At 54.5% G+C, this 18,617-nt stretch overlaps 1 protein-coding gene across 2 annotated transcripts in view; it reads left to right on the top strand.

Annotated features, from left to right (window-relative positions):
* DHCR24 (24-dehydrocholesterol reductase) overlaps positions 1-17,524 on the top strand; it is a 28,479-nt gene extending 10,955 nt beyond the window's left edge. The window contains exons 4-10 of one of the 2 annotated variants that reach the window (XR_002322467.2): positions 2,388-2,506; positions 3,187-3,450; positions 10,987-11,130; positions 12,262-12,459; positions 14,085-14,263; positions 14,847-15,814; positions 16,013-17,524. Coding sequence is in view for 1 of the 2 variants with exons in the window: in XM_020976900.2 (XP_020832559.1) it covers positions 2,388-2,506; positions 3,187-3,450; positions 10,987-11,130; positions 12,262-12,459; positions 14,085-14,263; positions 14,847-15,000 (1,058 nt within the window). In the remaining variant the exon portion in view is untranslated. Of the gene's footprint in view, positions 1-2,387; positions 2,507-3,186; positions 3,451-10,986; positions 11,131-12,261; positions 12,460-14,084; positions 14,264-14,846 lie in introns of both variants that reach the window. The other variant, XM_020976900.2, reaches the window with a different exon arrangement.
* The last annotated feature ends 1,093 nt before the right edge of the window (positions 17,525-18,617 follow it).

The following is an 18,617-nucleotide window of genomic DNA, read 5'->3' as shown; positions in this document are numbered from 1 at the left end:
TGAGCCACCTGCCAGCAGATGAGTGAATGGAAGAGAGGAGGGGATGTTGCACGTGGCCCCAGACGCCCTACAAAAAGAGGCTGCAAAGCCAGACCCCTCTGCTGGGCAGTGGCAGCTGGGAGGGTGAGTGGGATCAGAAAGCCGCCGTCCGCACCGCTGGTGGAAGCGCTGTCGCAGACACGGTTGTGACGCAGAGCCAGAAGGCCCCGGGCTCTATTTAGCCTCTTAGCTTGCCTCTCTAAACCAGAGCTTCGAGTGCCGCCCACACAGTGGGGAAAGGGGGCTGGACCTGACGGCAGGGGAGCCAGTGACTCAGGCCCCTCACTCACCTCTTGCAGTTTCCTCATCTGTGAAAGGACAAGGCTGGCCTGGCTGCTTGAGGCCTTCCAGGCCCAGAGCCCTGCTTGCCGTGACACTGGGCTGTGTCTCTGGCTGTCACAGAGGCAGGGGAAGGGAAGGTTCCTGGAGGACTATCGGGGGAAGCCCATGATGGGCAGTGCTGGTCCACGTTCTCTCCATGGCAGTGGCATGGGGCCGTAGCAGCCGGGCACTGTGCCAGGGGCAGCCAGGTGTCTCGTTGGCTGAGGGCCTGGCGTTGATCGTAATCTAAACAGCGAGCTGAGACAGATGAACCAGAAGGGAGGGGAAGTGACTTCTGTGCCCCTGGAAGGCCCAGGGAGCTTGAGGCAGAAACTGGGAGGCTGAGACAGCAGGTCCCGAGCCCAGATGGCATCAGAGAGGGTGGGGGCAACCTAGGATCCTAGCGGCTCTGCATGTGCATGTGTGTGCAAGTACATGTGTGTTTGTGTGTGTGTCTGTGTGCAGAAAATCTCTATTTCAGAAAGAAGGTGCCCATCTGTGCATTAGCTCTGGGACCAAGGTACAAGCTCACAGCCTGCATCCTAGACTGAGCAGGGAGTGATGGGGGCGATGTGAAGCCAGAGCCTCCCTCTCCTTCCAGGGCTTTTCTCTCGGCTCAGATATAGGCAGATGGAGACAAAGTGAGGGGTGGCGGCGTCAGCAAATGCCGACGTTCTGCTCTTCCTGGGGCCCCTCTTCTGTTGTTTCACGAGTGGGCGTATGTCTAGGAGGCACAGTGGATAGACCTGGGTTCAAATGCTGCCTCAGACCATTTGGTGGTTGTAAGACTAGCCAAATTACTCTATTTCTGTAAGCCTCAGTTTCCTTATTTAGAGAATGGGGATGACGATAGCACCTTATTCTGGTTGTAAGGATTATGTAATGAGAGGAATATTCGTACAAAGAATGCTTGAACAAGCTAGGCGCTTATATGACACACGTGCCTACACACATATTTGTGTGTTAAGGAGGATGTTAGGATGTCAGCTCCTGGAGGGCTGGGACTGTATTTGCTTTTTCTTTGTGTCTCCAGTGTTTAACACATTGTTTAACATATCCCTGGCCTGTAGTAAGCTCTGAATAAATGCTTGTGGCTTTTTTCTTTTAATCATTATCCTTGTTATTATTTTAATTGCTCGTGGCAGTTTTCCACTTGAAACATGCTTCCCTTTCGACAACCCTGAGATAAGCCCATGTTGAAGATAAGGAAGCTGAGCCTGAGAGGGTGATGTGGTGGTTCCTGGCGTTTGCAGGTTTAGTTGGCTTAGACACTCCCCTGAGCCAGGTACTTAAGGGGTTCTTAGGCCTGTTTGACAAATGAAGAGACTGAGGGCATAGTGGAGGTGCCGATTACAAGTCTCGAATCTTTCCCTTTATACCCCAGACCAGGTGGCTTTTTACCATTTTTTGTGTGTCCTGGACCACTTCTCAGAATCATGTCTTAAAAGGCATGAAATAACATAAACTGGATTAGAAAGAAAACCAATTATAGGGAATTAGTTATGATCATGTTAAGAACCTCCACTCTGGAGGGATTAGACATGAGAGGATGATCCAGAGGTCTTAGGTGCCCTGGTTGTAGAGAAGAGGACTTGGAAGGGTTAGATATTGCAGCTGGGGCTTTGGGGCCAGGACTGCCAATTGTTTGATCTTTGGCAAGACTCCTAGTGTCCCTGGGCCTCAGTTTCTGCATGTGTAAAATGGGAGGAATGGACGAGATGACCTGTAAGATTTCGAGCTGAGAACTCAGTGGGATGGGCCTGCTGCCATCCCCCTCACCCCATAGCATCTGTAGTATTTGAGTTCGAAGGGATCTCAGAGGTCAGACCATCAGTGTAATCCACTCGTTAAGTAATCTGCCTGGTGAGATGTGGGTAGTAAGGGGTAGAACCAGGATCTGGGCACAAGTGCTCTGGCTTTAAAACATAAGCTCCCTGTGACCCCCTTTGGCAAAACCTCAGAGTGCCAGGCACGGCGTTCCCTGGGAGAGAAGGGCATGGGCCTGAGATGTGTCTCTCTCCATTTAGGAGGCCTGATCATGGGCACCGGCATTGAGTCCTCGTCCCACAGGTTTGGGCTGTTCCAGCACATCTGCACAGCCTACGAGCTGATCCTGTCTGACGGGAGCTTCGTGCGGTGTTCACCGGTAAGGGAAAGGAGAGGAAGGGATGGGAAGGGATGGGACTGGGGAGTAGAGAAGGGGGAGCGGACGGTGGAGTTCTTCCTGGGAGTAAGCGGCTCTGATGACCTTCATGCCAATTGCACACGTTTCGTGGTTGTTAATTCATTCCACAAACTCTGCTTGGCAGTGGAGAGGTGAAGACAGAAGACAGCGGGTCCTGCTCTCTAGGCATCTGAAACTTAACAGGGGAACGGTTTTCTCACAATCTCTGACAGTGCAGCTGTCCATTGCAAAGCAAACAGTATTTAATGAGAACCTGTTGTGAGCAAGGCATGCTGGAATACAAAGACAGTGAAAACCGCCTCTCCCCTCAGACCTGAGAGCGTAGAACCATTGAACCAGGGGGACCGAGGCGGCCTGGGATGTGAGCTAGCTCAGTCTCTTCATTGTCCAGCGGAGGAATCAGACCCAGAGGCAGGGGAGGGGGGACAGCCAAGGTCTTTCCTCCTTTTCCTCCTTCCCGCGCTGTTGACTCGCGCCACCAGCCGCCACTCAGTCAGTTCTGAATATGCACCTGCTGTGTGCCAGGCACTGTGGATACAGAAAGAGGTGGGAGACAGTCCCTGTCCATGAGGAGCTTATGGTCTAATGGGGGAGACAAGCTACGGGGGCAGGGTTGGCATTCTCAGTGTGTGTGTTTGCAGACGGAGAACTCGGACCTGTTCTATGCTGTGCCCTGGTCCTGTGGCACGCTCGGCTTCCTGGTGGCTGCGGAGATCCGGATCATCCCTGCCAAGAAGTACGTGAAGCTGCGGCTGGAGCCCGTGCGTGGCCTGAAGGAGATCTGCGCCAAGTTTGCTGAGGAGTCCCAGCGCAAGGAGAACCATTTTGTGGAAGGTCTGCTGTACTCCCTGGAGGAGGCAGTCATCATGACGGGAGTCATGACGGATGATGTAGAACCGAGCAAGGTAGAGGTAGGGGGGAGGGGGTCCGGCTCCTATTGGTGATAGGACAGGGCTGTAACGTGGTGGAATGAGCTGAATTGGAATCAGTGCCCCCGGGTTCCAATCAGGCCGCTGACACGTGCACCATGCATCTGACCTGTAATGGGTGACTTTGGGCAAGTCATTTCCATTCCTGAGCCTCAGTTTTCCCATATGTAAACAAGGGCATCACGCTAGGTGATTTTTAACGTGCCTTGCAGTTCTGATGTCCTAAGAGGGTTGCCTTTCCTGAGAACTACAGTTTCCCTCCTGCTCATGAAGCACTTTGCCAGCAGTAACGTTGAGGAGCTGCTAGTCCTGTTCTCGGCGAGGTCCCTGGGGCTCAGAGAGGGCTAGGCCCGAGGCCACCCAGCTAGCTAAGAGGTCTCACTGTGGGGCTTGAACCCCAGTGTCTCCCCCACAAGCCAAGTGCCTTTTCCCACTATGGCTAGAATCAGAGACTGAGAGCCAGAAAATTCCTTAAAGGTCCTTGAGCACAGCCCCTTCATTTTACAGATGAGGAAACTGAGGCCCGGAGAGGTCACTCAGGGTGGTTAGTGACAAAGGCAAGACTTGAACCTTTAGCCCCAAATGCATCGACCTTTCCCCTAAGCCCCATAGATGGTGCTGTCCTCCTTGGTGGGAGGCCGGTGCTGGGCACTCTGGCCCTAGAGGTGTGGGACTCACCGATCTCCTTTGCGGTTCCTTCCAGCTCTGAGTAACATGCTCTCTGTCTTTGTGAGGCCGGGGTCTGAGCAAGACCATAGGGCCTGTATATGCTGAGAGAGGAGCTCATGGATGTGTCGGTGGGAGGGCTCTCCTGGGCAGTGTGTGCTCATGATTCCCATTTTACAAATGAGGGAACTGAGGCCTGCCCAAGGTCACAAGGGGGTGAATCCAGGGTACTCTGCACTGCACCGGAGAACCAGGCCGGCTTTGGGGAAGTGATAGCAAAGAAACGCCAGGAAACAAACCTCATCATCCAGCAAAAGCCTGAGTTCTGGAGATAAGTGCCAGCTGTCAAACGGGGAGGTAACAGGGAAGGACTCAGGGTCCACGTTGAAGGAGAACTCTCAAGGCCGGGGTGACAGGGAAGGCTTCCAAGATGAGGAATGAGGGAGGGGTGAATTCCCGGCTGGCAAGCCCATGTTGGCCCAGGCACAGGTTTGGAGGCATCGTGTGCAAGGGGTGTTGGGGAGGAGACCAGTTTGGCTGCATTCTGGTCTAGCAGGATGAGCTGATGAAAGAGCTTGGTGAGCGAGGCAAACAGGAGAGAGGCTGTGAGGGTGGGGACCTGGGCCCTCCCCCCGCAGGGCACTGGCCAGTCATGGATCTTCTCTGGGTCTCACCATGAGCTGGAGTCATTGCTGCCTCTGCCATTCCCTGTTCCAAGGCCCCTCCTAGCTCTGCCATCCCTTGTTTGAAGGGTCTTCCTAGCTCTGACATCCCCTGTTCTAAGGCCCCTCCCAGCTCTGACCTTCCCTGTTCTTTGGCCCCTCCCACCCCTCACCTTCCCTGCTCTGATGCCCCTCCCAGCCCTAACATTCTCTGCTCTGAGATTTGTCCTGACTCTGCCAGCCCAGGCCCTGTGAGTCCTGCCCTCTGATTGCAGGTGGTTTCCCAGGGCAGGTGAGACATCTGTGTGGATGACTGTAAGGCATGAAAAATGTGTCAAGGCCATACAGACAGAAGGTTCTGGGAATCTGGGAAGGAGGGGGTTTTTGTGACGAGTTTCAGTTTGATTCTGGCTTTAAAGGCTGGGGGTGGGAGAGGGAGATGATAAGAGGGAGTGTTCCCGGGACAGGAGGCCAAAGGGTGCATGGGAGGGGCACAGCATTATTCACTTTCCATTCCATTTAAGCCCAGAGCGCACAGAGCAGAATGAATGGGGAAGGTGAATGAGCTGACGCTAGACTTTGAAGGGCCTTGAATGCCAGACAGAGAGTTGGAACTTGAGAAGCAGCCTGGCTGAGTGGAGGGCATGCTGGCCTGGCATCTGCTGAGCCCTGGGTGCGAATCCTGCTGTCTTTGCTAGTTCACAGGCCCATAGAGCTACTGCTGTAAGGCACTTTCAGGACCACCTAGGCCATCCCCATCTTTAAAGAGGAGCTGCATGACTGTGACAGGTTCATGACCTCAGTTTCCTCATCTGTCATATGGGAATAATAATGCCCCTAGCATTGATCTCAGTGCTGCTGTGAGGTTGCGTGCAGAGCACGTTGGGGGATCATGTCGTTGGCCGCTGTTGCTAGTGGGCAGCAGGGTTCTGGGCCGAGAAGTGGAGGGTGGAGAGGAGGTTAGAGGCTGCAGCAGTGATTCTGAACGGCCAACAAGAGGGCTTGTGCTGAGGTGGTGGCTACAGATATGCAGTATTTGTGAAGTACCTACTGTGTGCCAGGCACTTTATTGCATTTGAGAAGTGCTACGAGGGGCAGCTAGGTGGCGCAGTGGATAGAGCACCGGCCCTGAAGTCAGGAGGACCTGAGTTGAAATCCGGCCTCAGACCAAACACTTGACACTTACTAGCTGTGTGACCCTGGGCAAGACACTTAACCCCAACTGCCTAAAAAGAGAGAGAGAGAGAAGTGCTAGAAGAGATGTTGCCCTAATGGAATGGCAGGACCCAGTGGCCTGATGGAGGAGGGCAGTCTGAGGAAGGAGTCCAAGGACACTTGGGAAGCTGAGTGAATGGTGGTGACCACAGGCAGAGTAATGCCGGGAGGAGGGGCAGCAGGCTCAGGAGACGGGGCAGGGCTGGAGGTAGAGGCTGGGAAGTAGGAAGCATGCAGGCAGTGCTCAGAAGCCCAGGAGGGCAGAAGAGGGGAGAACTGAGGACAGAGCTGGAGCTTGGAGATGTTCCCCTGGCTTGTCCTCTCCCTTCCCCAGTCCTCCACTGCAGGAGAAAGTGGAAGGTGAAGGGCATTGCCTTGACCCAGTGCTGGTGCAGGGACAGAGTGTGTGTGGGGGGGAGGTGCTGATCTCCAGAAAGCCTTATAGACTCATGCTGGGTGAGAGCACGCAGGGCCCGGTAGAGCTTGCTAGCCCACATTTCTCTGATTTAGTGACAGGGTGAGGCCTTGGACCAAGGCCTGACTCGCAGCAGTCTCCAGGGCTGCCAGCGTGGCTCCCTCTCTTCCTCCACTGCCCCTAGCCATCCCTTCCTGGGGACAGAGGCGCAGCCTTCCCAGCCCTCTCTGACCTTGCTCCAGCAGCCCCAGCTCCAGCCAGTAACACAGACAAGCCCAGCATTCTCTGCCGCTGACTTGGCATCTGGTAGTGATTGCCGGGGACATGTTAACAAACAGCTCAGCACAGGGTGTTTGAATGCTAGTGAAGGCGGGGAGGGACGATACCCCAGGCTCAGGCCGGGCTTGCAGCTACGAGGAATCATCTGTGTTTTGTTTTACTTCTCTGTATTCAGGAAAGGGGGCAGGCTCGGCACCCCCCACTCCCTGGATGGAGCCTTAGAAGCTAGAACGTAAGGGCTGGGAGGGACTTAGAACAGGGAATGTCAGGGCCAAGAGGGACCTCAGCACAGGGAATATCAAGGCTGGGAGGGCCTTTAGAACAGGGAATGTCAGGGCTGGGAGGGCTTTAGATCAGAGGATGATTCAACATAAAAAGCTAGACTGTTGGATTTGGAAGGAACCTCAGAGGCCTCTCTTTAGCTCAAAACTCCTATTTTTACTAAGAGGAAACGGATCCAGAGGGTAAGACACTTGTCCAAGAGCCACAAGGCAAACAGCCTTGGCCTCCCCAGAGGCCCCTTCTTTTTCCGAGAGCCCCAGGCCCTTCCTAAGAGAGTCTCGGTGCATCTGAATAAATGAACATCCGGACAAGCTTGTTGCTTCAAAGAGGTGGCTCACTGCCAGCCCCAGTGGGCGCTGCCCAGCCGAGGGAGAGGGTGTCAGCACAATGCTGACCGGGCCAGGGAAGGGAAGGGGGGACCTGGCCAGCCTCGAGGGTCCGCCCCGAGGGACACCTCCCACCTACCCAGGCACGCTCCATAGCGATGATAGTGAGAGTTTGGGTCCAATAGGCAGTTTGTCATTTGGAAGGCAGGGGGTGTGAATTAGCAGGCTGTCCCGCAATCTAGTGGGAAAACGCACTTGGACACAGAATGCCCGAGTTGGGGCCTCAGTGTCTCCATCTTCCAGTTGAGGAGGTTGAACTGGATCAGTCTGTTCATGAGCATTTTTTTTTTACCATGAGCCATGCACTGTGCTAAGCTCTAGGGTCCCAGGGAAAGGTAAAAGCAGGCCCTGTCCTCAAGGAGCTTCCAGTCTAATGGAAAGACAACCTGCAAACAGCTGTGGACAGACAGGGAGGAAGGAGTAAGACAGGGTGGTCTTAGAGGAGAAGGGGAGCAGTGGAGGCAGATGGGGGAGAAAAAGCCTCCCCGCCCCAGAGAAGGCGGGGCTCAGAGAAGGGGCTGGGAAGCCTGTGAGTGGGGTGCGAGCTCTGCTGCAGCCTAGCTCTTCTGTCTGCCACTCTGAGTTATCTTCACTCTACGGGAACGCAGCAGCAGATCTCATAACAAGCAGGGAATGGTATTTATAGAAACCTTTCCTTTGTAACGGCGGCTAGGTGGCGCCATAGAGCACCAGGCTGGACACCAGGAAGACTGTCTGGCCTCAACGCTTCCTAGCTGTGTGGCCCTGGGCAGACCATGTTTGCCTCAGTTCTCTCGTCTGTGAAAGAAGCTGGAAAAGGAAATGGTAAAGCACCCCAGCATCGGGGCCGAGAGAAGCCCAAGTAGGGGCATGAAGAGTCACGCGTGACTGAAACGTCTGAACGGCAGAATTCCTGTGTGACAATGATAATAGTCATAATTTGTAATGACAGTCCTGTTAGCCGACGTGCAGCATTTTGAGGTCCGCACAGTTACTTGCGTGTGTGCTTTCAGAGCCTCGTTCCAATGTAAAGATGACTCCCAGCTTGTTGGGGTTCTCGGCTGGCTCTGCCTCGGGGTCCCTGCAACGAGGTCCGGCTCCGCTCAGGGCTGTGCCGCTTCCGCAGCTCACTTGTTGTGTTGCCTGGTGACTGAGCCCTCAGATTTCGGGGGTCCTGTGCTAGGTGTCGTGGGAGGCACAGAGAAAAGCCAGGTATAAAGTGCAGAGGGTCCTGGGAAGCCCCGGCCAGGCCCCAGGCTCTCCATGGACAGCACTTCACTGTTGGATGGAATCTTCCAGACTTTGCCCATCTTCCCCTTCCCAGTTCACATGGGCGGACGCACGCACGCACAGAGCTCTCGGTTTCCCATGGCCTGAGTGATCCCTGACACTGCTTCCTGGGACGCTTACTTTACTCCGCCTAGAATTACAGCCGAGGTTGTACCTGTCCCCCCTTCTCCCCCTCCTCATCCACACAATGTCCCAGATTCTTGACAGATACACACCCAGCGTTACTGGGAGGGGCAGTGCATAGTGTTGGTTTTGGGGGGGGGGTCAAGAAGCCCTGAGTTTGAATCCTGTCCCATACTGTTACTAGCTGTATGACCCTGGGAAAGTCCCTTAACCCCTTTGAGCCCGGTGCTTGTGATCGCAATGACCTCTCTCTGTTGTTGGGGGGAGCAAGGCCTTAAAGTTGGCCCAACACTTCATAAATGCACACAATTATCCCCAGGATTGGGAGGAAGGAAAGCCTCCTTCTGGCTGGGGGAATGCAGCCTGGCTGCCTGGAGTGGGCGGCTTCACAGAGTGCCTTCCATTTCTTCTAAGCTGGGTGATCCCTCCGTGAGCCTCCTCTCTCTCAGTTCAGAAACGGGGACCGCCCTCTTCTGCTTCCTGCTTCACGGGGCTCTGCTGAGGAGAGGCCGGAGTGTAGACAGGCGAGCCAAGCAGAGCCAGGAAAGTGTCGGGATCTGCCCTCCCTTGGTGTTCGTGTGGCCAGGCCCCTAGAACAGACAGCAGTCCGAGCCAAGGCCCTACTAAGTGCTCTGCCCCCTTGTGCGTGCTGTGTTTATTGGGCACGTCCAGCCATCCCCCCCTTCCCCTCGTTGCCCACAGGCTCCCTTTCTCCTCTGGCTCCGGGCACAAGAAGGAAGAGCCCCGACTTCCCCTCGGCCATCGTTTATGTTAGATTGATTTTGTATTTGCCATATAGGACGTTGGCTGCTTGAGGATCCAGCATGTGGCCAAGGTTCCTGGTGTGCATTTGGCCCGTAATGCTGGCCTCACTATTAAATTAAGTCGACGTGTTTGGGAAACGGACAAAGGACTGAGTCAGCCTGACATTTCTCCCTTTGAACCCCCTGGCAGTCCTGGCAAGTAGAACAGGGCCTGTGTAATTCAGCGCTGGGCTGCATTTCTCACTTATGTAATTACATTACTTACATAATTCAGGCCCGAGCATCCACCGAGTGCAGTCCTCTTGTGGAGGCCCTGGGAGATCATCCAGCCCAGCAGCCAGGGTCACCAGGCCCTTGCCATCTGGTCTGTTAGGAAGGACCCGGGGGATAGAAATGCTCTGACTCCTAATAGCAGGCAGGAGACAAGGAGTGCGGGAGATACATGGATCCTGCTGTTCTTCTGCTAGTCACAAATGATCAAAGAAATTAAGAGAGGTGAAAGAGAAGCCCAGGACACAGAATGTCAGAGCTAGGAGGGGCCTGAGAACAGGGAAGGTCAGAGCTGGGATGAGCCTTAGAAGACGGGATGTCAGAGCTGGGAGGGGCCTTAGAACAGGGGTATCAGGGTGGGGGGGTAGCTTAGAACAAGGAATGGCAGAGCTGGGAGGGGCCTTAGGAGAGGGGATGTTAGAGCTGGGAGGGGCCTTAGGACAGGGGATATCAGGGCTGGGGAGGGGGGCCTTAGGACAGGGATGTCAGAGCTGGGAGGGGCCTGAGAACAGGGAAGGTCAGAGCTGGGGAGGGGGGGGCCTTAGGAACAAGGAATGGCAGAGCTGGGATGAGCCTTAGAAGAGGGGATGTTAGAGCTGGGAGGGGCCTTAGGACAGGGGATATCAGGGCTGGGGAGGGGGGCCTTAGGACAGGGATGTCAGAGCTAGGAGAGGCCTGAGAACAGGGAAGGTCAGAGCTGGGGAGGGGGGGCCTTAGGAACAAGGAATGGCAGAGCTGGGATGAGCCTTAGAAGAGGGGATGTTAGAGCTGGGAGGGGCCTTAGGACAGGGGATATCAGGGCTGGGGAGGGGGGCCTTAGGACAGGGATGTCAGACCTAGGAGGGGCCTGAGAACAGGGAAGGTCAGAGCTGGGGAGGGGGGCCTTAGGAACAAGGAATGGCAGAGCTGGCCGGGATCCTGGAACACCTTGATAGAACACAGAATTCAAAGCTGATCTAATCTACCTTTTCCCTCATTTCATAGTTAGATCTGCAGACCCAGAGGCACTGAGTGACTTGGCCTAGGTCACACAGTATGGTGGAAAGGCCAGAGCCAGACCCCGCCTCCTGTCCTAGGCTCTCTCCGCTTTGAAAAGATACAAGGTCTGTTGGTCCCATTTTCAACCCGTCCTCTGAACTCCGTGGGTAACCTGGCCTCCTTCTGTCTGCCCCTCCCCACAGCTGAACAGGATTGGTAACTACTACAAGCCCTGGTTCTTCAAGCACGTGGAGGAGTACCTGAAGAAGGACCAGAAGGGGTTGGAGTACATCCCCTTGCGACACTATTACCACCGTCACACTCGCAGCATCTTCTGGGAGCTCCAGGTGAGGCTGCGACTGCGGGGCAGGTTTTGTCCCAACCTCACCTCCCCACCTTCATTAAAGAATGATTTTTTCCCTGCTTGTCAAGAGGTGGGATTCTAGAATTCATCCTTGTCTTGGGATTCTCTTCTTAGGCAGAGAGGGCCTTCCTCCTGAGCAGGTTAATTCAGTGAAAGCACTTTCCTTGGGAGCTTTATCTTTAGGGTATCCTAAAACTTTTAATTTTTAATAGCCTAAAGCTGCCCTAAGATTTTTGGGACACTCTGTATCTTTGCGGAAATGTAACCTTGTTCCCTGTGAGAGGTACCTTAACAGACTGGAATGGTGGAGTGAATTTATCAGGATCAGATTTAGTGAGGGTAAGAAAATGTAGTAAAGTCTAGCACCAAAGTTCAAAGAATCAGTTGCATAAAAGGTGCGGGATGGGGAGACAGGGAGAAGGGAAAAAAAACAGGGTTTTAGTGGACCGCTGACTCATGAATGTGACTGAGCAGCCCTCAAAACATGGTAGTCTAACTATTAGGATAGGCATTGTGTCCAGAGGGAGGCAGTAATCCTGGTGGTTTTTGCCCTAGCCAGATTGTATGTGGCACATTGCATCCACTAGAAGGCACCACGTTTTAGGAGAGATGTTGACGAGGGAAGGGACTATACCAAATATATCCAATCAGTTGGAGGAACTCTTTCAGTCATCCTCCGTTTTTGTAAAGGCCTACTGTGTGCCAGAAACTGTACAAGGCACTAGAAGAACACTTAGAAACTAGAGAGGTTTGGCCTGGTAGAGAGAAGGCTTATTGGGGTGTGGCCACACCTTCAGTTAGCCAAAGGGCTATCACATGGGAAATGGAGTGGGATTTTGTCAGTGCACCCCCTAGCAGAGAGCCAGAACCTGGGGCGTGAGTCAGAGAGCTTGATTCCCCATAGTATGATGAAGACGTTTTCGCAGTTGGGAAGTGGAATTTGGAGCTGATGGGAGGCAGCCCATTCCCTGTCCCTAGATGTCTTCGAGTAGCCTGAATCTCCTCTGCTGTGGGATGGCATCTCAGGAATGTCTTCACCCCGTGGGAGGGCAGGCTGGCTGATCCCTGCCAGCACTAAAGGTACCCCTGACCCCATCCATCTTCCTTGTTTCAGGACATCATCCCCTTCGGCAATAATCCCATCTTTCGCTACCTCTTTGGCTGGCTGGTGCCTCCCAAGATCTCCCTGCTGAAGCTGACTCAAGGGGAGACCCTGCGAAAACTGTATGAACAGCACCACGTGGTGCAGGACATGCTGGTCCCCATGAAGGTGATGGAGAGGGCCATCCAGACCTTCCACAATGACCTCCACGTAAGCCACCCTCCTTTCAACCCCATGGTAGGCCTGGTGCAAGGCATTTCCCCTGGGCTCCTGTGAGGGCACAGACCAGACAACCATCCACAACCGTTCCAAGCGCATTTCCCATTACGCTAGTGCACATAATTCCCACAGCATCCCAGTGAGGAGACAGGCCAGGGCAGGGACCTTACCTATCAGGAAACTGAGCTAGAGAGAGGACCAGGCAGTGGCTAGTGACCGAACCAGATGCTTATCCCTGGGTCTTCTGATGCCACATCGTGGACTCTGCTCACTGACACACTACTTAAATGATTCCTGCTTCTCTTCCGGCTCCAACATTCTGGGAATCCAGTGTCCCTGGAGCTATAACCGGAAAGGGCCTCCGAGGCCATCTTGGCCAAACTCCTTATTTACAATTGAGAAAACTGAGACCCAGAAAGGTTAACTTGCTTGCCGAAGATCGTAGGTCAGTCACAGCAACATGACTGAGCTCCTCCTGTGTGCCAGGCTCTGGATTTGTCACTGTGCAAAGGCAGACAGTGCCTGCTCTCAAGGGGCTCCTGTTCTAACGGGGAGACAACGTAGAAGCAACTCTGTAGGAACGAGGTAGATGCAGAATAAACTGGAGATGGATTCAAACGGAAGGGGGTCAAGGCAGGGGCCTTATAAATGGTGAGGTTTTAGCTCTGACTTGAAGAAAGCCAGGGAGCAGAGATGAGCAGGGAGGGCGTGGGGGACAGATGGAGAAGGCGCCCAGGGTCAGAGACAAACAGCAGGGAGGCCAGTGGGATGTAGGAAGGGGTCGGCTATGCAGGGCTTGGGAAACCAAGCCGAGGGTTTGATGCTTAATCCTGGAGGGCGGAGGAAGCCACCAGAGTTCTCTGAGGCAGGAAGGAGACCACAGGAATAGTCTGACAGCCTGGACGGAGGCAGCGAGACCAGCCATCGGCTGCTGCCAAAGTCTAGGTGTGACACTGGAACTGTATGAGGTAGAGGCGAGGAGGGCCTGCCTCACGGCGATGGTAGTGTAGGCGGAGAAGGGGCCGATGTGAGACCCGGCGGGCCTTGGCGGCTGATGGGATGTGAGGGGTAGAGAAAGGGAGGGGTCGAGGACCAGACCTAGGTTGGGAGTCTGGGGGTCTGGGAGGATGGTGTGTCTACAGGGACCCGGAAGGGTAGAGGGAGGAAGAGGAAGAGTTCACTTTTGGATATACTGAGTTCAGAATTCCAGTGGGTCCAAGAGGCAGTTGAAGATGCAAGATTGGAGCCCAGCAGAGGCTAATTGAGAATCTTCATTGTTGAATCCATGGTTATGTATGAGGTCACCAAATGAGATAGTATAGAGGGGGAAGAGAGACCAAGACAGCCTTGGGGGGCACCCACAGTTAGTGATCGTGATCTGGCTGAAGATCCCGCCAAGGAGACGGAGAAGGAGCCGATCTGAGAGGTGGACAAAGAGCCCTACCAGGGCAGTGTCTCAAAAACGTAGAGGAGAGTTTCAGGCTAAATAGACATCAGACGTGGCAGGGCCTGGGCTCCCTCTTCTTTCCCAATCCCCAGCCCTCAACTTCTTGGCTGGATGTGAGCGGGCAGCACCTGGCCTTGCCTACCATGACACCTTCCCTTCTTCTGTGTAGGTCTATCCCATCTGGCTGTGCCCATTCATCTTGCCCAGCCAACCAGGCATGGTTCACCCCAAGGGCGATGAGACAGAGCTCTACGTGGACATTGGGGCCTATGGAGAGCCACAGGTGAAGCACTTTGAAGCCAGGTCTTGTATGAGGCAGATGGAGAAGTTTGTCCGGAGTGTGCATGGGTGAGTCAGCTGGTGTCCTGTTTGGGGCGTGGCATGGGGATTCGGCCGGCAGAGCTGGGTGTGGGGGAGCCGGGAGACGGGGACAGAGAAGTCCAGTGGGGGTGGTTGGAAGATGGCAATGTGTGCCTCTGCTGCCTGCGGTCCTCTGCCTAGCTCGCCGGAGTGCTCGGCAAATGAGTACTCATGGGCTGCTGTCCTTTAGTGAAGGAGCCATACCCTGGGGTGGGGGAGGGCAGCACTAGCCCCTGAACAGATCACTCCTCTCTGGCTGAGGCTCTAGAGTCCCACCAGGTGGAAATGGAGGGCCAACTCTGAATTTCCTGGGTGGTGCAGTGGGTAGAGCATCAGACCTAGAGTCAGGAAGACCTGAGTGCAAATTCAGCTTCGAGTTGTGGGACCCTGGGCAAGTCACTTAACCCTGTTTGTCTCAGTCTCCTCGACTGTGGTATGGTTATGATAACAACTCCCTCCTCCCAGGGTTATAGGGAGGATCAAATGAGATAACATTTGTGAAGTACTTCACAGTGTCTGGCTCATAGTAGGGGCCGTATAAATGCTTGTACTTGTCCCCGCCCCCGTCTAGGTTCCAGATGCTGTATGCAGACTGCTACATGAACCGGGAGGAGTTCTGGGAGATGTTTGATGGCTCTTTGTACCACAAGCTCCGGAAGGAGCTGAACTGCCAGGACGCCTTCCCCGAAGTGTTTGACAAGATCTGTAAGGCCGCCCGGCACTGAGCCTCCCCCTCCCCAGCCCCAGCCTCAGCCACTCCGCCTTCTTTGAAATAGCCTTTCTCTTATAATGAAAAGGCTCCGCCTTTTCCTCTCAGTCCCCTGCCCTCAGACATGGAAAGTCCCCAAAGCCAGAGTTCCCTGGAAGCAGTTTGGATTGCTCCCTCAGGAGCCACCCCTGCCTGTGCCGGTGGCATTTCCAGGGCGAGGGAGGAGCTCCTTCGCTGTGCAGTCGGGGCTCCGCCGAAGTCAGTATTCCTCAGCTAGCTTCCTCCCGCCAGCTTTCCAAGCCCTCTCTCACCCAGGCAGCATCGAATGAATGACCCGCTAGTCTCCAGTCCAAACAGATCCCTCCACAGCCGCTGCAGCTGTGCCCGGCCCTGTTAGGGTGGAGCCAGCCATCAGTGCCTTGCACGCAGTGGGCACTTCTGAATCTCCCCGGGCTCTGGCTCTGGCTCAAGGGACTCGGGAGCCGTTTCCCTCAGGGCATGGGAGGCTCCAAAGGCAGCCTGGTGGCGAGTACTCCTCCCCAAAGCCTCCAGGGCCCCAGCCTCGCTTGTGGAGTCAAGAAGACAGCCTGGGGGCCTGAGCGACCACAACACCCCGCATTGGGCTTGGGTGAGATGCAGTGGTGCAACCCAGCATGAGATCGACTGACAGTATTATCTCCACCCTTAAGTTGTCCCTCCCTTTGTCCACCTCTCAAAAACGGCCGACCACGACGACGGTTCATTTCAGTGCCTTACAAAAATCCTGAGCCTGCAAGAGCTTGGAATGGTTCCTGCCTCCCCTTCCCTGAGGAGAGGACCCCTCCCCAAAGGTACCCGCCCCGTTGTTCTGATTGGTCACTTCGTCCTTACTTATGCAAATCTCATTTTGGGGGCTTCCTGGTATGAGTAGACTCCAGACTGGAGAAGGCTATATTGGACTGCGGGATCAGCTGGGGCCGTGCCAGCTGTGCCCAGGCCTCAGAGGACCCCCTTCAGTTGTCAGTTTCTCAGAATTTCCTCTTCCCTAGGGTTGCGAAGGCTGCAAGAATCACCTCATTGTGTTTTTGGGAGACCGGCTTGTCAGGATCCACTCACTTTTCCTTAGCTAAGTCATCACCGAAGGGGCTTGTGGTCAAGAAGCCCAGGAATGTTGGCCCCCTCTAGTGGTCGCAGCCAAAGGCTGTTGGCGCCCCGTCTGACTCGGCCAGCTCCGGCTGGTTTCGATGCATTCTGCCATGTGTCTTAACCATACGTGCTATGCATTGCTTAGGGCATTGTTGGCGCTCCGGTGGGACCTCTGAGGACCTCCGCCTCGCAGGCTGCTCGCTCCCTGCATGAACCCATGGTTCTACTTGGTGTAGAGGAGAGGTTCACTGCGGGAACTGAGCCCATCCTGGTGAGCCAGGCCTCGGCCCATGACCATCTGCAGCCTGCAGCAGTCCGGGAAGAGGCCTGCGGCCTGCCAGGTGCCACTGGGAATGGAGAGTCCATCTCAGGCGCGTTTGCCATCTTGGAACTCTGCCCAGGTGACCGGAAGCCTCCGAGAGCCCTCAGATTTTGAGAGTCCATGTGGCATCTAGAATTGGAAAGCTTTTTGTTTCAGAGTTTACCTCAGGATCCCTCTTTGATTCAGTGAGACTCCTCGGATGTCCTTGGACGAGTCACTTAGAGCATCTTCTGTAGCATGAGCAAGTCAGGCTTCTCCAGCACCAGTGTTCTACAATGGAGTTTTCTCCCAGCTCTGACATTCCTTGTTCTAAGGCCCCTCCCACCCCTGACATTCCCTGTTCTCAGGCCCCTCCCACCTCCCAGCTCTGACATTGCCTGTTTCAAGGCCCCTTCTGGTATTGACACATTCTATGCTGTGAGGCAGAGATATCAGAGCTTGAGGCCAATTATTGCAGAACTCCTGAGTGGAGCCCAAACCAGATTAAAATGTAATTGGAAAATATTTAACAAAAGTAATAAAAATACAACAAAGATAATGTTAATTTGTGGTTCTCTAAGTCAGTAGTGCAGCAAGAGGAATTTGACACTGCCCTAAGGGCCCTCCCAGCTCTGACATTTGGTGTTTGTTCAGTCTCTGGTATTTCATGCTCTGAATGCCCTTTGAGCTCACTCTCTGGTCTGACGTTTTGTGTTTCTAAGCTTCCTTTCAACAGTGACACATTCTATTCTGTGATACGTTATCCGGGAAGAAAACACACTGCAGCATATTCAGTCCACCATGAGCCATCCATGTTTGGGGAAGTTGCCTCCTGTGACTCTAGGTGGAGTCCAGATCTGGGGCAGGAAGTTTGCATGTCAAGAGTGAAGCCATGGCAGCCACAAGAACAGTCTGGGCACTCCACTGCCTCTTGTGACTTGTGGCAAAAAAGGAGGAGCTGAATTGGGGGGGTGCGGGGAATGGGTACTGCTTGGACTGTGGAGGAGGCAGGGGAGCTTGGGGGAGATGCCCGGAGCCTAGAAGCCTTGACTGTTCTTCCCATCCCCCAATGTGTTTGTGTGGCCGTTGTCAAAATAAAGTAACCCAGGAACCATCTGGTGTCGCCTCCCACCTTTTCTGTCCTGGGGAGCAGGTCAGACGATGGGTGGAAGGGAGGGTTTTCACGTCTCTTCAGGTCCCATCCCTGGTGCTGCTCTGGAAGTCCGACTTGTCTCCTGACCAAGGCAGGTCAGCTCCCGGGGTCTCCTCTCCCGGTACTAATGGGACATTGAGTCCTCTTCCTAGGGGACACAGACATGAAAAACGTGGCTTCTTGGAGCAGAGGTCACATTCCTTTAAGGGAGCCATGCAGACTTATAGCCCATGGGGGGGAAAATGTCTCAGTGTGATGCCTGAGGGGCTCTGGATTTGCTGATCTTTCTGCAAGCATCTTGCCCATGGAACGCTTCTCGAGTTCAGTAGGTACATACCCTGCTGAAGCTGGGCAGCCCCTGGCTCAGATCCCCACTGCTGGGGCACACTCTTTGTCTCAAATTAGGGAAGGATGGCTCCTGGCATCACCTGTCCCAGCTGCTTCCCTTTCCTAATTCTGTCTGGGCCTTACCTCTCCATCTCCAGGCTTTGACAGTCAACTCGGTGGGCTTCTTCAGACAAAGAGCACTTGATGAAAACTGTGCTGGCTGGTTAAACAGCTGTCAAAGGTCTTCACAAATACTTGGGGATGCAGTCACTGAAAATGGGCCAGTGAGCCCAACCTCACAGCATGAGGCAAGACGAAGCAGCGTTCCAGACCTAGACCTGGCTCTGTGACAGAACAGCATTCCAGATCCAGACCCGGCGCTGTGACTGACAGAGTGGTGTTCTAGACCCAGACCTGGCTGTGACAGAGCAGCATTCCAGACCCAGACCCGGCGCCGTGACTGACAGAACAGCGTTCCAGACCCAGACCGGGTGCTGTGACTGACAGCAGTGTTCCAGACCCAGACCCGGTGCTGTGACTGACAGCAGTGTTCCAGACCCAGACCCGGTGCTGTGACTGACAGCAGCGTTCCAGACCATCTTCCTGCCAGACTTCTGAAGTCTACCTTTCCCCACCTTTGTCCAGGTCCTCTGGCTTCTGCCTTGGGGCTGTGCTCAGTCTGCCCTCTTTCCCTCCCTCTCTGCTCTGGGAACAGCCGTGGAGCCAC

Source organism: Phascolarctos cinereus, unplaced genomic scaffold (assembly GCF_003287225.1).
Source record: "Phascolarctos cinereus isolate Bilbo 61053 unplaced genomic scaffold, phaCin_HiC Scaffold_5;HRSCAF=322, whole genome shotgun sequence".
NCBI lineage: Eukaryota > Metazoa > Chordata > Mammalia > Diprotodontia > Phascolarctidae > Phascolarctos > Phascolarctos cinereus.
Note: the sequence above shows the minus strand (reverse complement) of the source record. Positions and strands in the feature narration are given on the sequence as shown.